This window comes from Oratosquilla oratoria, chromosome 39 (assembly GCF_046742065.1).
Source record: "Oratosquilla oratoria isolate Oo_2021 chromosome 39, ASM4674206v1, whole genome shotgun sequence".
Lineage (NCBI taxonomy): Eukaryota > Metazoa > Arthropoda > Malacostraca > Stomatopoda > Squillidae > Oratosquilla > Oratosquilla oratoria.
This window is the reverse complement of record NC_134815.1, coordinates 15,824,047-15,842,331: the sequence shown is the minus strand read 5'-3', so window position 1 is coordinate 15,842,331 and position 18,285 is coordinate 15,824,047. Positions and strand designations below refer to the sequence as shown.

At 37.7% G+C, this 18,285-nt stretch overlaps 1 protein-coding gene across 1 annotated transcript in view; it reads right to left on the bottom strand.

Moving 5' to 3' along the window:
* Nucleotides 1-4,327: 4,327 nt before the first annotated feature.
* Nucleotides 4,328-18,285, bottom strand: part of LOC143020302 (zinc finger-containing ubiquitin peptidase 1-like) — a 253,045-nt gene continuing 239,087 nt past the window's right edge. Inside the window, exon 11 of the mRNA XM_076176566.1 lies at nucleotides 4,328-10,364. Within this exon, the coding sequence (XP_076032681.1) occupies nucleotides 10,323-10,364 (42 nt within the window). The 3' untranslated portion in view covers nucleotides 4,328-10,322. The remainder of the gene's footprint in view (nucleotides 10,365-18,285) is intronic.

The window sequence follows — 18,285 nt, the reverse complement described above, 5'->3', positions numbered from 1 at the left end:
TACCCTTGCATACACCTCTCACACCACCCTGTCCATATATAGATTGAACAGCCAGGGCAACATAACACATCCCTGACAAAGTCCCACCTTTACCTCAAACCATTCACTCTCTCCTTTTCTAATCCTAACACAAGCTCTACTACTCTCGTAAAAACTCTTGACTGCTCTTAACAGTTTTCCTCCTATCCCATATATCTGCATTACCTCCCACAGTGCCTTCCTGTCTACCCTGTCATAAGCCTTTTCCAAATCCATAAAAGCCCAAAAAACATCCTTACCTTCTACTATAGCTTTCTCACATATCTGTCTTACCACAAAAATCTGATCTACACATCCCCTACCTGTCCTAAATCCACACTGTTCCTCACCAATTACTCCCTCTGTTCCTCTCCTAATCCTCTCAATCAAGACCCTCCCATAAGCCTTCCCAACTACACTCAACAAGCTGATCCCTCTGAAACTACTACACTCACACTTGTCCCCCTTTTCCTTGTAAAGTGGAACTATACAGGCACTCCTCCAGTCCTCCGGCACTCTACCCTCTCTTAACCCCTTCATACGGTGCCGCCTACGTAGGCGGCATGAGGAGCAAGTGGATACGCAAGGCTGCCATATCGGGGTCTTGATTATATTTATTGTAGTTGCCCCTGCATAATGACATACTCTCTAAACTGTCTTCATCACATTTTCTATGGTTATCAATATTCACGGGTGAAAGAGAGAACAATCAATATAAGCGGTGACTATTTTTTATGATGCGAGTATCATTTCGAAACATCGTACGTCTGGCAGCTAATGCTGCCCGGGAGATTTTGGCCCGTAGTGAAGTGGTTAAACAAACATTAAATAACCTCACCAGCCAGTCCACCATAACTGTACCTCCTTTCTTCAGGCATTCTGCATGGCATCCATCCAACCCAGGTGCCTTACCTGCTCTCATCATCTTAACAGCTGCTTTTACTTCATCTTTCCCTATTTCTCCTCCATTTTCCTCACTCATCACTCTCATTTTCTTAGCGCTTCCCAGTACAACTACCTTCCCTCCCTATCCTCCTTCACATTTAGCAACTCCCTAAAATACTCTGCCCACCTTCCTCTCACTGCCTTCTCTTCCATTATCATCTCTCCATCTGCACCTTTTACCTTTTCTTCTCTACTTGATTCGCCTCCTCTTCCTTTTTTAATTTCTTTCCAAAACATCTTTTTATTACTTTCAAAATGTTCTGTCATAACCCCATTTCACATCTGCTCTCCTCTTTGCTTCCTTTATCTTATGCTTAACTTCCCTTCTCTTTACTTTGTACCTCTCATACGATTCTTTTGTCCTAATTTGTAGCCAATCTATGAGAGCCTGCTTCTTCTCTTCTACACCTTTCTTTGCTTCCTCATCCCACCACCACCTTTCCTTCTATTTTTTTTCCCGCCCTCCTTGTTTCACACACCATCTTTGCACACCTTACATGTACTCCAACTTATGCTCATGCTTTTTTTTTAAAAGTATGGAAAATTTCAATCATTATTTCTGTCTGAACTGAGGCCTCTTCAAAGACCTCACCACCCACAATTAGTTTGGTGATTACTTCCCTGTGTTTCAATTTACCATTTATGAAACTGTAAAACAGTTTTGGTTCATCTTTGCATTTATCTACTACACCTTTTTCAGAATTACTTTCTTCCTGTGATTCTTGTACAGGAATACTTCACTATACAACCGAGTTGTGTTCCCAGCTGACTGGTCACAATGTGAAAATTTGTATATCAAGGTGGGTTTTACATGTAAATAGGGGGGTTGTGTTCATGGACCTTGTCAACCCCCTCCTCAATTTTTGCCTGGGGCTTTCATGTACACTCAATATTTGTTTTACCTACTTTATACTCAATTGTATAGTGAGATATTCCTGTATAGTCATTTCTACTTTGTAAGCTTCTTTTGTTTTATTGCTTCTTCTCTTCCTCCATTCCCCCAAGCCACATCCATGGCCCTTTTTTTGCCATCTCACATCTTTTGTTGAACCAGTCCTGTTTCTGCTTCTTCCTTCCACTTTTGCACATGTTTGTTCACTCCCAGGTTGTAAATGTCAAAAAAGATTTCCCATTTCCTCCTTATTCCTGTGGTATTCATGAATTCTTCCCTGTTTGCTTCTTTAAAGAAAATTTTCAAACCTAAGTAATTTGTTTTCCTAAAATGGATTCTTCCTTGCCTGTGTGATTTATTCCTTGGCTCTTATTTCCTCATCCTCCATCTGAAATTCAATTGTTGCATGGCCATTTTTTGTTATGAGACATAGGTAATTAAAGGAGCTGAGGTGTCTAGCTCTTTATTTAGGAGCAGATTTAATCTTGTGAGAAAATCATCTCTTACCCAAGTCACTTCCTTTACCCACAGGGTCACTGTATTCTCCATTGCTATACTAACAAGGTATTTCCCCAGGAATCTGCTTTGCCACTTGTTTCCCATTATTTTCATTTGACCTCACTTCAATCAAAACCTCCATTAAGGACTGAATTACTACTTTCTTCATTAGTTTTATTTAGAAGAATTATGTCCAATACAATTTCTTAATATTCAGCTTCATTCCAAGCTCTTATCTTGGGGGAAATATGCCACCATGAATTCTCTTCTGCTCTACTCTTTAATTCTGATTTTCAGATGGATTGCTTCAGCCTTACCTTCACTCAGATTTGCTTTGTCCACCTTCATGTCACTTCTCGCAACAAACATTACCCTTTCACCCATTTTATCTTCTCTGTCTCTTCTCCAGTCATATCTATTGTTCCCCAACTGTAGATAACATTTTTGAGGAATTTGGTCTCCACTAAACACAAAATATCAGGCTTATTTATACTCTAGTTATTTATTGACTTGCCAATTGTAAGCCATCAACATTAGCACACACTACTTTCAGTTTCCTTGTAGCGTTTCCTTTGCAATACTGCCTTCCTTTTTTTTTTTTAACAATTTCCACACATTTTGATTGACAATTCTCTCTCTCTCTCAAAAAAAGCTGTTTTTCTTCTTCTGCCCTCATTTCTTTTTTGGTTTTGGTTTCCTCTAAAAGCTTCCATATCTTTGCTCATTCCTGTTCATTAATATATTTTCTAATCTAAATTTCTTATGTTTTCCTTTAACACTAACTTCCAAGACTTGCTGATTACTTCATTTGACATGGCTTGCAACTTGAATTTTATTTTCACTGAACATGCACCATTCCTCTTGTACAGATCTAACCTATGTTATTAATCTTGTCTGTTACATCTGAATCCTTCCCTAGAATCATAGAGATAATTTTCCTAACTTTGTGCATCTCCTGTTCCTGGCATAACTTCCATGAGGTGATGTGGTCTTCTCACCAGCCAAAGAGTTTGATGCATCTAGTCTTGTCAACTATATCTCTGACAAAAGATTCTCTCTTTTTTTTTCTCATAAAATTCACAATTCCTTCTTCTACCCTATCTCTTCTTGGGGGGGGGGGTATTAAAAGTGTTATGAGGAATAGGTACCTGGGAATGGATGCAGAGAAGATTGTATGAAGGGGTTATTGTGCTAACTGTATTGTATGGGCAGAGACTTGGAATTTATGAGAGGCAGAGAGGAAAAGTTTGAATGTGTTTGAGATGAAATGTCTGTAGTGGTTACTAGTTCAATAGAGTGAGAAACACGGTGAGGAGGAGAGTGGGAGTGGGAAAGGAGATAGCAGATATGGCTGATGAAAGATTATATGGGATGTTTTGGACATATGGAAAGAATGTGTGATAGAAGATTAGTAAAAAGGTATGGAAGGCAGAGGTGGAAGGTATGAACTTGACATGAAGACCAAGGGCGAGATGGATGGATGGGGTGAAAGGGAATGTCTGTTGAGTAATGAAAAGAAAAGGCAGGATATAGGGATGAGTGGAGAGTGCTTGTGTATAGATGATACTATCATGCAAGGAGGGGAGGGACAGGGGATGGTGGGGGTATGGGGTGCTTATGTGTGAATGATATTTTGACTCAGCCCAAAGGATTTCTCCCCATCTTCTGTTTTTCTGAGGGGGAGGGGGATAGCTGATTAAGCGAAGTGGCCTTGCTGCATCACTTCTGACCTAGGGCAGTGGGCAGGATACTGGGATGACCCATCATCCATAAGGAGCTAAGGTGAGATGGGAGAAAGTGTGGTGGATGGGAGTGGAATGGGTGGGACTAGGTACATGCCTTTGACTTGGCTACCTTCCTTATAAGGGGAAAAGGCTCTTAGTATATAGATAGATTTGCATTTCTTATTCCTTATGTAACTTCCATGAGGTGATGTGCTCTTGGCAACCAAAGAGTACCTGGACTTGTTAACTACATCTCTGACAAGAGATTCTCTCTCTCTCTCTCTCTTTTTTTTTTTTATTAATTTACTTATTTTTTCTGTAACCCTGACTATTCCTTCTTCTATGCTATCACTTCCTTGTTGTTGCTTCATGGTCTCTTTAAAGGTTACTTTATCTTTCCTGTCCTCGTTTGTTGTTGGCAAGTCCTCTTTTTCCTCCATGGTGTTGATAAGATTTTTTCCTTCATTTATCAAAGTTTTATTTTCCCCTCCTAATTTATTAATCTCTGCTTTCTGAGCCAGGTTCATACCCTTTTCTTGTTCAAGTTTTGCAAGGGTTGTGCAATCTAACCTCATGGGAGGAAATTAAAATTCTAAATCTTTTCAACTCTGTTAGAATTTCACTTACCTCTATGGAGAGTATCCAACTTGTAATTTATCTTTTCTCACAAATTCATTCCCTGCACTACATCAATTGAGCTTTTCCATGGATTTACTCACCTTTTTGGGTGTGAAACATTCAAAATCTGTCATCATTATAAAAAAAAAAAATCATATGTGTGTATATTTACCTAATTTATCTAATTGTACTATACAGAAAAGGAGCAATGCTCTCTGGGTCCTATCTCCTTTTCTCTGACTTGTTTTTTTTATCATATCTAGCCTCAAATTCATGTACAGTTCCAACTTAATCTACATCCTTGATTTCCAATTATTATATTTAGATCTGAACTCATGTAATGTTTGAGCTATTGGCTATATCTCCTAAGCTATTCCAAGTATTTCTACATCTGTATGGAAAATGTATTTCTTCACATCTTTTAGACATGTAGTCTTTCTTCATTTGTTCCCATGACCTCTTAAAGGCCCTCATCTTAAATCAGGAGATCTCTTCTTTCAATCCAATCTATGCTCTTTAGTGACTTGAATACTGTAATCATATCACCTCTTTCTCTTCAATCTTTCAAAGTTGGCAAACCCAGTCCTTTTAGTCTTTCCTCATATGGTTTATTTGCCAGGCTGGGGACATATTTGGTTGCTGTCCTTTGTATTCTTTTGATCTTGCTTCACTCTGAGTGGTGACCATACTAATGACACATATTCCAGTCTTGGATATATCAGGGTTTTCAAGAGGTTTTTTTTTCATCATCTCTTCATCCATATAGTGAAACTCATCTTTAATCTTCTGCAGTAGTCCGTATGTCTCTCTTACAATCCTGCTGATATGTCTGTCGGGTCACAGGTTGTCTTTTATCAACACTCCCAAGTCTTTCTCCTCGTTTGCTTTTGTTATGGGTTCACTTCCCAAGGAATAGTTTACGGATGGTCTTTTGCCACTATTGCCCATTTCCAGTACTTTGCATTTTTTTTATATTGAACTTCATTTCCCATTCTTGGCTCCATGCAAAAAGTGTCTAGATCTTTTTGCAATAGTTTACCATTCTCCTCATTTTTCTCTCATGATTTTTGCATCATCAGCAAATATGTATTTACCTATTTATATTTACCTAATTGTAGTTTACAGGAAAGGAGCAACATTTGTTGGGTTCTGTCTCCCACGAGTAAGTTTGTATTTACCTAACTGAAGTTTACAGGAAAGGAGCAAGGCTCATCGGGTCCTGTCTCTTATTCTCTAATTTTCTAATATACCAAGACTCAAATCCATGTACAGTTCCAACTTAATCTATATCCTTGGTTTCCAATTATCATATTTAGATTTGAACACATGTAATATTTGAGCTTGGGCTAAATCACCTAAGCTATTCCACATATTTATGCATCTATAAACATACATACTTTTTTCCCCCTTACAAGGGAGGTAGCCAAAAAGAAAAAGGCATAGAAACCACCCATTCCATCCCCTACATGCTCCACTCCACTCCACCCTCTTATCTTGGCACCTCCTGGATGACAGGTCATCCCTGCATCCCATCCACTACCCTGGGTCAGAAGCAGTGTCACAAGACACAGCATCTCCACAGCAAGGCCGCTTCATTAATTCGGCGACCCCTCCTCTCTGTCCCCTCATACAGAAAAGAAGGGGAGAAATCCCTTTAGACTGCATTAATTTATTTCTCATACATACTCCTTCACCCCCTATCCCCCACCCACTCACCTCATGTATCACAGTATCAACCATACACAACCCTTTTCCATTCACCCCTACCCTCTGTCCTCTCCTGTCCTTCCTCAACAGACATTCCCCTCTTACCCAATGACCCTTTTACCCCATTCATCCATCTCATCCTAGGATGTCCCCTCATGTTCACTCCTTCCACCTCTGCCTTCCACACCTCTTTTACTAATATTTCTTCACTCATTCTTTCCAAGTGTCCAAACCATCCTAATACTCTTTCATCAACCCTATCTCCCAACTCCCTTTCCACCCCTGTTCTCCTCACCTCCTCATTTCTCACTCTATCTAGCCTAGTAACCCCTATCATACTTCTCAGACATTTTATCTCAAACACATTCAAACTCCTTCTCTCTTATGTTCCATTTTTCTGCCCCATACGAGTGCTTTCGGCACAATCACTCCTTCATATAACCTCCTCTTAGCATCCATTCCCAGATGTCTATTTCTCATTAAATTTTTTAATCCACCAAGACATTTACTCCCTTCTCTCAATCTACATTCTACCTCCACCACCACTCCTCCCTTTCCTGCCACATTCGCACCCAAGTATCTAAAACTATCCACTTCCTCCAGTCTCTCTCCCTTAATACTCACTTCCAGCCTGCTGCCACTTTCTCCCCTTATACATCTCATCACCTTACTTTTGCCCACATTTATCTTCAGGTTCCTTCTTTCACACACCTTCTCAAGCTCTGTCACTAACTTCCTCAATCCCTCCTCTGATCCTCCTACAAGTGCAGTGTCATCAGCATACAACTGGCTTATTTCCCACTTTTCTCCATTTTCTTTAACTATCTCCAACCCCTGACCCACAACCCTTGCATTTACCTCTCGCACCACCACATCCATGTGTAGATTGAATAGCCTGGGTGACATAAAACATCCCTGATGAAGTCTCAAACCACTCTCTCCATTTCTAATCCTAACACAAGCTCAACTACTCTTGTAAAAACTCTTGACTGCTCTTAACAGCTTTCCTCCTATCCCATATATCTGCAATACCTCCCACAGTGCCTTCCTGTCTACCCTGTCATAAGCCTTTTCCAAATCCACAAAAGCCCAAAAACCATCCTTACCTTTTCCTATAGCTTTCTCACATGTCTGTCTTACCACAAAAATCTGCTCTATACAACCCCTACCTGTCCTAAATCCACACTGTTCCTCACAAATTACTCCCTCTGTTCCTCTCCTAATCCCCTCAATCAAGACCCTTCCATAAGCCTTCCCAACTACACTCACACTTGTCCCTCTGAAACTACTACACTCACACTTGTCCCCCTTTACCTTGTAAAGTGAAACTATACAGGCACTCCTCCAGTCCTCCGGCATTCTACCCTATCTTAAACAAACATTAAATAACCTCATCAGCCAGTCCACCATCACTGTACCTCCTTTCTTCAGGCATTCTGCATGGCATCCATCCAACCCATGTGCCTTACCTGCTCTCATTATCTTAACAGCTGCTTTCACTTCATCTCTCCCTATTTCTCCTCCATTTGCTTAACTCATCACAGTCATTTTCTTAGTGCTTCCCAGTGCAACTACCTTCCCCTCCCTATCCTCCTTCACATTTAGCAACTCCCTAAAATATTCTGCCCACCTTCCTCTTACTGCCTTCTCTTCCATTATCATCTCTCCATCTGCACCTTTTACCTTTTCTTCTCTACTTGATTCGCCTCCTCTTCCTTTTTTAATTTCTTTCTAAAACATCTTTTTATTACTTTTAAAATTTTCTGTCATACTCTTACCCCACTTCACATCTGCTCTTCTCTTTGCCTCCTTTATCTTATGCTTGACCTCCCTTCTCTTTACTTTGTACCTACGAGCATTTATATGAAAAATTATATTTCTTCTTATCCTTTAGACATGGTCTTTCTTAATTTACTTTCATGACCTCTTAAAACCCTCCCATCTTTAATTAGGAGATATTTTCTGTCAATGCAATCTATCTCCTTTAGTGACCTAAATACTATAATCATATCACTTCTTTCTCTTTGACCATTCAAAGTTGGTAGACCCAGTGCTTTTAGTCTTCCCTCATATGGTTTATCTGCCAGGTTAAACCATGCGTGTGATTCACCATGGTCTTTGGATCACTGTGTTGAATTCATGATTAACAGCTATTTCCCTCCCAGAAGAGAGCTCAGAGCTTGTATATGACTGATCTATGGGTAATGCTGTGACCCTATACACACACACACCCCCAACTCCCCACCCACAAGAAATGGAGTAATAACCCGCAGCACAGCGATACTGAAATTATTTCAGCCCTCGGCGAGATACGAACCTGGACCTCCATAGTGGCAGCCGGGAACTCTACCAACTGCACCACAAGTTGTGTGTATTTACCTAGTTGTATTTACTTAGTTGTGTACCATCATTGTATCTCACAGTGTCTAAATTGTGTATTTACCTAGTTGTATTATACGGGAAGGGAGCTATGCTTGTGGTGACCTGTCTTTGTATCTTTCAGCATCAAGTTTGTTCTTAAATTCTTGAATAGTATTTACCTAGTTGTATTTTACAGGATGAGAGCTATGCTTGTAGTGACCCGTTTTCATATCTCTCCGCATCCAGTTTATTCTTAAAATCTTGTATAGTTTTGGCACTCACTGTTTTTCCATTTAGTTTGTTCCAGACATCGACCACTATATATGGGAAGCTATTCTTTTTCAAATCTCTTCTGTAAAAACTGTCCTTCTTTAGCTTCTTTTTATGTCCTCTTGTTTCTCTTCTGTCGCATTTTAACAAGTCGTCTCTATCAAGAATTTCCATCCCTTTCATAATTCTATAAATGGTCAACAAATTACCTCTTTCTCTTCTTTGTTCCAGTGTTGATAGATGTCATTTCTCCAATCTTTGTTCGAATGTCAAATTTGATAGTGTATGTGCCATTTTTGTCACTACTCTTTGAATTCTTTCTAATTTTCTTATGTTTTTTTGTGCTAGTGTTGCAGCATATTCTAGTTTAGGTCTTATTAGTGGAACCACTATTTTCTTTACCATTTCTTCATCCATGTAGTCAAAGGCCACTTTCATTGATCTTAACAAGTTAAAAGTTTCTCCAACTACAGTAATTTATTGACATGTTTATCAGGTGTCAAGCCACTTGAGATAATCACTCCCAGGTCCCTTTCTGAGTCGACTTTTTTTTACTTCCTTGTTGCTAATTTTATATCAACCCAATATTCTATTTTTGCTTTTTCCAAATTCCATTATACTACATTTCTTAATGTTAAATTTCATTTCACACCACTGACTCCATTCCCATATTTTGTCCAGGTCTTCTTGTAGCGATCTGCAATCTTTTTCAGTGCTTACTCTCTTGAGTAATTAGGCATCGTCAACAAAGAAGTTCATGTAACACTTCACTCCCTTATCCATATCATTTATATATGTGGCAAACATTAAAGGAGCCAAAACAGAGCCTTGTGGGATGCCACTTATCACATCTTCCCAGTTTGAATTTTAAGTACCACTCTCATTTTTCTCCCATTTAAGAAATCCTTCATCCATTCCAGTAGCTTACCTTGTATTCCTCCTATTATTTCAATTTTTCTTATTAACTTTTCATGTGGTACTTTGTCAAAAGCCTTCTGCAAATCCAAGAAGGCACAATCTGCCCAGCCATCTCTTTCTTGTATTATCTCAATTAATCTCGAGTAAAAGCATTTTAAGTTTGTGGTATGTGTGTGTGTGTGTGTATGTTTGTATGTGTGTGTGTACACATGCACACATTCAAATATATAAAAAATCTACATATTCATATATTTGTACATACTTCTTTTGAAAGAAAAAAATACAGTATAAATATAAGTAACAGCCATTTTCCACTGGGAAAGATGAAGAGGAAATGTCACTTCATTAAGAACTAAAATTACTTATCTCCCTTAATCTCTTGGTAGCCTTATGGATCGTAGAACCTTACTTTGCTGCATGTAAAAAGAAGATAAAATTTTTTTTTAATAATATATATACAAGATGTAATACACACATTAATACACAGCACTTCTCTATATCTGTCTGAATGTAACATGTAATTTTTCACAATTCACTATGATTATAATTTATTATTCAATCCTCTTCCTATACTGACATACTGAAGATTGTGACATCTAAAATTGAATAAAATCGGTATTAGATGGAAGTCAAAATAATACCATAATTTCATTTAGCTCCAGATGTCACTGAAGCAAAGAGATGAATACTATATTGATTAACCTTTCTGCTTATAGCAACTTATCCTATACAGGTTTTACTCTGGCTGGTACCAACAATAGATATATGCAAATGATGGTCCTATAATACAAACATTAAGAGAGAATAAATTCCTTGTCACTAGTCTTGAAAGCTTATTGACACCTTCACTTCCATCCAGAAGTGCAGCCCTAAGGGGTTGACACATTGTGTCTGGACCAGGTCCAGGACCTCTCTCTAGACCTTTCTTTATCAGCACTAATTTTATTTCCAAAATGTTTACTCCTCCCTGCTATCACTATAAGATGGTGACATAAGAAAAGACCTATACAGTCATCCCTCACTATATCGTGGTTCACTCACTACAGCTGCACTACACATTTTTTTTTTTTTTTTTTTTTTTGTGGAACATAACTATTCATCATAGAAAATTTTGCTATATTACAGTAATCAGCAATATGGTGACAGCCTTCAATTTTACTTTTTTGGTGATTGCACAGCTTTTTAATGTTGAAATAACAATGAAAAAATAAGTATATTAAATCTATAAAATAATAAATATTCAAACAATTTGTAAGTCAAAATACTGTACAGGAAGTACTTTGGCTACACACATAGACAAAGATTCTCATGGATGAAACACGTGGTCTGAAAGCAGAAAGACCCAAGTTTTGTTTACAAGGCATACTATTGGCCGACATTGGAGACGCAACCACTCAGAGTTCTTCATTCTCTTGAGCATTGATTGGATGCTGCTAACATCCTGCCATGTGGGACGGAGCATTGGGCAGCATCCTGTATTGTTCAGTTCTATGTGTATTTTTGTTGACTTTTGTTTAGTGCTCTCAATGTGTTTTGTTTGGACTTTTTATTTTTGTCAAGCCCAAAGGTGCTCAAATGCACTGTGCAATCTAAGCCTTCTGGTAGTGAGTCCAAGCACCAGAAGAAGATCCTGACCATTTAGGAGAAAGTGAAACTCCTGGATATGCTCAAAGAAGGGTGAAGTCACAGTGCTACAGCACGCCATTACAGACTGAACAAATTGAATGTACAATACATAGAGAAGAATGAGAAAAAATATAAGGACAATCATATCTGCCTCTTTCAACCAAATGACAAAACAGCTCATGACTCAGCACAATAAGGTCAATGTTAGAGTGGAGTTTGTACTGAGTCTTTGGATCACTGTTTGGAAAAAAAAAAAAAAAGACAATGACAACCATGAAGCCCACAGCAATGCCCCTGAAGACCCTCAAGAAGGACCATCAAGCGAATCACCAGAAAAGGTACCCAACTTCACTGCCAGCAAGGGTTGGTTTGAAAAATTTCAGTGCCGATTAAACTTTAAGAACACATATCTGTACGTCAAGGCAGCATCTGCTGATAACATAGCTGCTGAGTACAGGAAATTGTTCAAATATATTACTGAGGAGGGTCAGTACAAGCCAGAAAAAGTCACATGGACACTGGCTTATACTAATCCCCTAAAAGACAGGAGAAAAAACAAAAAAATCCCCATTGCCCAAACATGATATATCCCCCAAAAAGTTAAACCAAAAACAAATGAATTTATTCTGTGGCCCAAAAGTTTCAGGTTGCAGGCCCATGCCCAAAATGTCCATGACCCAAACATCCGGTTATCCATCTAATCATGCATGGGCTAATAAGGCCACAATTATATATAATGGCTGGGACTATGGTAGAAATATGAGAAAATTAAAAACACAATCTCTGGGTACATAGGTTATTTGGTCAGTTCTCACCATAATAGGCCTTTTGGCTTTCAAAGGATTGCAAATACAAAGTGAAATTTCAGCTTTTGTACTATATTCCCAACCTTGGGATTATTATAATATCATATATATATTTTTAATGTATGTACAGTGAAATAATCTAACTGTGGTATAAGCTTGTATATACTGACAACATGGTTTTGTTGTTTTGGGAGTAGGACAATTGTCCCCAGATAACGGTGAGCAGATGTTTGGGCCAAGGATATTTCAGCCATGGGCCTGCAGCCACCTTTGACCCTCAGGGGTGACCATAAATGGATGCTTGGACCATGGAATAAAATATTTTATGTTTGTTTTATCTATTTGGGGGATATGTAATATTTGGGCAACAGGGTTATATATTTATTGTTCTATCTTTTTCTTGCCTACTGCCCTGGGTCAGAAGCAATGCAGCGCATGACACAGCACATCCACAGCAAGGCTGCTCCATTTAATTGGCAACCCCTCCTCTCTATCCCCTCAAGCAGAAAAAAAGAAGGCGGGGAGAAATCCCTTCGGGCTGCATCAAAATATCATTCACTCATATTCCCTAACCTCCCCATCCCCATCCACTCCCTTCTATCCATCACCATATCATCCATACACAACCATTCTCCATTCACCCCTACCTTCTGTATTCTCCCTTCCCTCCTCAAAAGACATCTCCCTCTTTCCCAATGCCACTTTCACCTCATCCATCCATCTCATCCTTGGTTGCCTCCTCATGTTCACTCCTTCTACCTCTGCTATCCACACTTCTTTTACCTATATTTTTTTCACTCATTCTTTCCATGTGTTCAAACCATCCCAATACTCTTTCATCAACCCTATCTCCCAACTCCTTTTCCACCCCCACTCTCCTCTTCACCTCCTTGTTTCTCACTCTATCTAGCCTAGTAACCCCTATCATACTTCTCAGACATTTAATCTCAAACACATTTAAACTCTTCTGCTCTTCTTCCCTTATGTTCCATGTTCCATGGTAGGGGAGAAAGGATGCCACCAAATGTTCCCACTTGAGTCATAAAAGGTGACAAAAATGGGACGGGGATAGGAATAGGCATTCCTAAAAAAAAACACAATTTTTTTTAACATCTCACCTAAAATACAAGTACAGTTCCAGCTTAATCTATATCCTTGATTTTCAATTATCATATTTAGATCTGAACTCGTGTACTGAGTTTCAGCTAGATCATCTTCTAAGCTATTTCATGTATTTATGCATCTATAAGGAAAACTATATTTCTTCACATTCTTTACACATGACCTATTAGAGCCCTTCCATCTTTATTCATATCTCTTCTATCAATGCAATCTATGCCCTTTAGTGACCTGAATACTGTAATCATATCACCTCTTTCTCTTTGATCTTTCAAAATTGGCAGACCCAAATTACTTTTAACCTTTCTTCATATGGCTTATCTGCCGGCTGGGGACCAGTTTGGTTGCTGCCCTTTGTATTCTCTCAATCTTGTTTATATCCTTCACTCTGTGTAGGAATTATACTACTGATGTATTCCAGTCTTGGATGGATCAGGGTTTCCATAAGTTTTTTCATCATCTCTTTATCAATATAGTGAAAGGCCAATTTAATCTTTTGCAGTAGTCTGTATGTCTCTCCTACAATCCTACTGATATGTCTGTCAGGTGATAGGTTGTCTTTTATCAACACTCACAAATCTTTCTCCTCTTTTGCTTTTGTAATGTATTCACTTTCAAAGGAATAGTTTAAAGATGGTCTTTTGCCATTATTGCCTATTTCTAGTACTTTGCATTTTTTTGTATTCAACTTCATTTCCCATTCCTGGCTCCAAGCAAAAATAGTGTCTAGATATTTTTGCAGTAGTCTACTGTCCTCCTTTTTTATTTATTTTGATTTTTGCATCATCTTCAAGCATGTTGGCATAGTTTGCTGTACCTTCCATCATGTCATTGACAAAGACAAGAAACAGTAGTGGTGCAAGCACTGAACCTTGTGGAACTCCATTCATTCTTACTCTCCATCTTGATATCCTTTACTACTATACTCATGTGTCCTTCCTTCAAAAAATATCTCATCCATTCTAGTATTTTGCCTCTCAGTCCTCCAACATGCTCCAATTTCCGCAAGTCAACTGTGAGGTATTCTCAAATGCCTTCTCTAGGTAAAGGTACAAGCAGTCCACCCACCCCTCTAATTCTTGTACCGCATGAATCACTCTCAAGTAAAAGCTTAAAATGTTCAACACACAAGACCCTCCAGATCTGAAGCCAAACTGACTGTGTCAGAATGTCCATCTCTTCAAGATATTTGGTCCATTGATCTTTCACAATCCTTTCACATAATTTCACTATTGTGCTGGTCAGTGATACTGCCCTATAATTTAGTGGTCTCCTTATTTCCTCACTTGTGAATCGGTATTACATTTACCCTTTTCCAATCATGCAATACAACACCTTCTTTCAAAAAAAGAGAGAGAAAAAAAAAAATAGTGAAACTTGTCTGCTAGTTGTTCCCTACATTCCTTAAGTATCCAGTTTGACATCCCATCAGGTCCTGAACCAAGGGATCGACCACTTCCCTTATATCTTCTAAACCTGGTTTTTGCTCCCTTCACTTTCCTAAAGAAATTGTGTGCATTTACCTAATTTTCCAACATACCTTGATTCAAGTTCATGTACAGCTCCAGCTTAATCTATATTCATGTACAGTTCCAGCTTAATCTATATCCTTGATTTCCAATTATCATATTTAGATTTGAAATTATGTATTGTTTGAGCTTGGACTTTATTACCTCCTAAGCTATTCCACATATTTATGCTTCTATATGGAAAACTATTTTTTCTCATCCTTTACACATGTGGTCTTTCTTAATTTACTTCCATGACCTAGTAAATCTCTCCCATCTTTAATCAGAAGATCTCTTCCTGATTAAAGGTGAGAGGGCTTTAAGAGGTCATGGGAGTGTGTGTGCATTTCCCTAATTGTACTATATAGGAAAGGAGCAAGGCTTGTTAGGTCCTGTCTCCTATTCTCTAATTTTCTAACATACCTTGACTCAAATTAATCTACATCTTTGACCTCCAGTTATTAAATTTAGATTTGAAATCATGCAGTGTTTGAGCTTGGGCTATATCACCTTCTAAGCTGTGAATTTACCCAGTTATATTTTACAGGAAGTCTACTTCCCATTTCTGACTCCACTTCCAAACCTTATTCAGGTCTTCCTGTAGTGATTCACAATCCATTTTTGGTTTTTACTTTCCTCAACAATTTAGTGTTGTCTGCAAAGAAGCTCATGTAACATTCCACATCACTCATGTCATTAACAAAAATAGCAAACATTATTGGAGCCAGTACAGATCCTTGTGGAACTCCACTAATCACCTCCTTCCAACCTGAATATTTTTCTCTGAATACTATCATCTTCCTACCATTCAGGAAGTCCTCCATCCAGTTTAGCAGGTTGCCTTGTATCCCTATATATATATATATATATATACATATATATATATATATATATATTTTTTTTTTTTTTTTTTTTTTTTTTTTTTTGTGAGGTACTTTGTCAAAAGCTTTTTATAAGTCCAGGAATACACAATCAACCCATCCATCCCTTTCTTGTATTATATCTATTAGTCTTGAGTAAAAACAGATTAAATTTGTGGTACATGATCTTCCCTGTCTGAACCCAAATTGTGGGTTTATTATATTATTTTCTTCCAGGTGTTTTACCCATTTATTCTTGATAAATTTCTCACAAATTTTGACTATAGTGCTTGTCTGGTGTATATTTAGTTGGTTCTTCCTGGTACAATGTTGACATTTTTCCAGTCTTTTGGAATTTTTCCTTCTTTAAGTGAGCAACTTATTATGTTATATATTTTATCCATTAGTTCTTCTTTGCATTCTTTTAGAATCCAATTTGCAATTCTGTCCAGACCATGCAATTTCCTAACATTAAGGTTTGTTAAATGTTCCATTATTTCTTTTTGTGCTATTATTATTTTGCTCATGAGGGGATATTGTATTTCACTTCCTTCATCCCAATTCTGTACCTTCACACTAGTGAAAACTGACTTGAAATGATTATTCATGATTTTGGCCATCTCTAGATCTTCTGTGTATTCTGTATTTCCTTGGCGTAGTTTCACCATTTCCTGTTTATTTTTAAGTTTACCATTCTCATATCTATAGAATAGTTTGGGTTGCTCTTTGCATTTTTCAATAATGTCTTTTTCATAGTTCCTTTTTTCCTCTCTTTGCACTTTTATATAATAATTTCTATAGTTTATATATATTTGCCATTTTTCATTTTTTTTTCTTTTCTCCTTCTTTTCCAAGTTCGGTCTCTTCTATCTTTTGCCTCACTGCATCTTCTGTTGAACCAGCATTTAATATATACTGTCTCTTGTTTCTGTCTTGGTATATGCCTATTCATTTCTTCATTATAATTATCCATCAAGATCTCCCATTTCTCTTCCACTTTTGTCTCTTCCATGTGGAATTTTTCCCAATTTGCATTCTTAAAGAATTTCTTTAATTTTCCAAAGTCCTTTTTGTTGTACATCAATCTTCCTTTCCTACACTTTTTCATTTCTCTCCATATATATTTCTTCCTTTAGTTCAGTCTGTATATGGTCACTCTTTCCAAGTGGTGTCTTGTATTCAATTTTATCCACAATTTCAGGTTCTGTTGTAAATATTAAATCCAGTCTTGACAGTTCCTCATTACTTCTGTATCTGGTGTTTTCATTGACCCACTGTGTCATTGTATATTCCATGGTCATGTCCAGTAATACATTACCCCACAAGTCTTCTCCAAATTTCACTGACATGTCCTCCCAACAAATTTCTTTGTGTCTATGTATTTACCTAGTTGTATTTTACGGGAAGGGGAGCTATGCTCGTGGTGTCCCGTCTTCATATCTCATTTTATCTAAACTATTTTTAAATTCATGTATTGTTTTTGCACACACTACTTTTTCATCTAACTTGTTCCAACTGTCTATTACTCTTTGAGGAAAGCTGTTCTTTTTCAGATCTCTTCTATAGCTGTCTTTCTTGATTTTCTCTCTGTGTCCTCTTGTATTTCTATCATCCCATTTTATTAGGTCTTCTCTCAATAATTTCTATGCCTTTCATGATTCTGTAAATAGCTATCAAATCTCCTCTCTCTCTTCTTTGCTCTAGTGTCTGTAGCTCAAGTTTTGCTAGTCTCTCTTCATATGATAGTTTTGAGTGTTGGTGCCAATTTTGTAATTGCTCTTTGTATTCTTTCATTTTTTTTTTTATACATTTTTTTGTACTTGGTGACCACATCGTTGCTGCATATTCCAATCTTGGTCTTATCAGAGTGATTAGTATTTTCTTCACCATTTCTTCATCCAGGTATGTAAATGCCACTTTGATTGTTCTTATTGAATTATAAGTTTCACCAAAAATCTTATTTATTTGTTTCTCAGGTGACATATTATTCATAACAATGACTCCCAGGTCCTTCTCATTTTCAACTTTTTTTTTATTCTTTCTTCTCCCAATTTATATGATCCTGTTATTCTGTTTTTGCTTTTTCCAAATTCCATTATACTACACTTTTTAGTATTGAACTCCATCTCCCACTTCTTACTCCATTCCCAGACTTTATTTGGATCACTCTGCAGTGATTCACAATTTTCTTCCGTGTTCACTTTTTTTTTAATAGTTTTGCATCATCTGCAAAGAAGCTCATATAACTTTCAATTTCTTCATCCATATCATTAATATATATAGCAAACATTATTGGGGCCAAAAATGTTCCTTGTGGAACACCACTTATCACTTCATCCCAATCTGAGTGTTTGTCTCTTACCACTACTCTCATTTTTCTTTCTTGCAAAAAGTCTTCCATCCATTTAAGCAGTT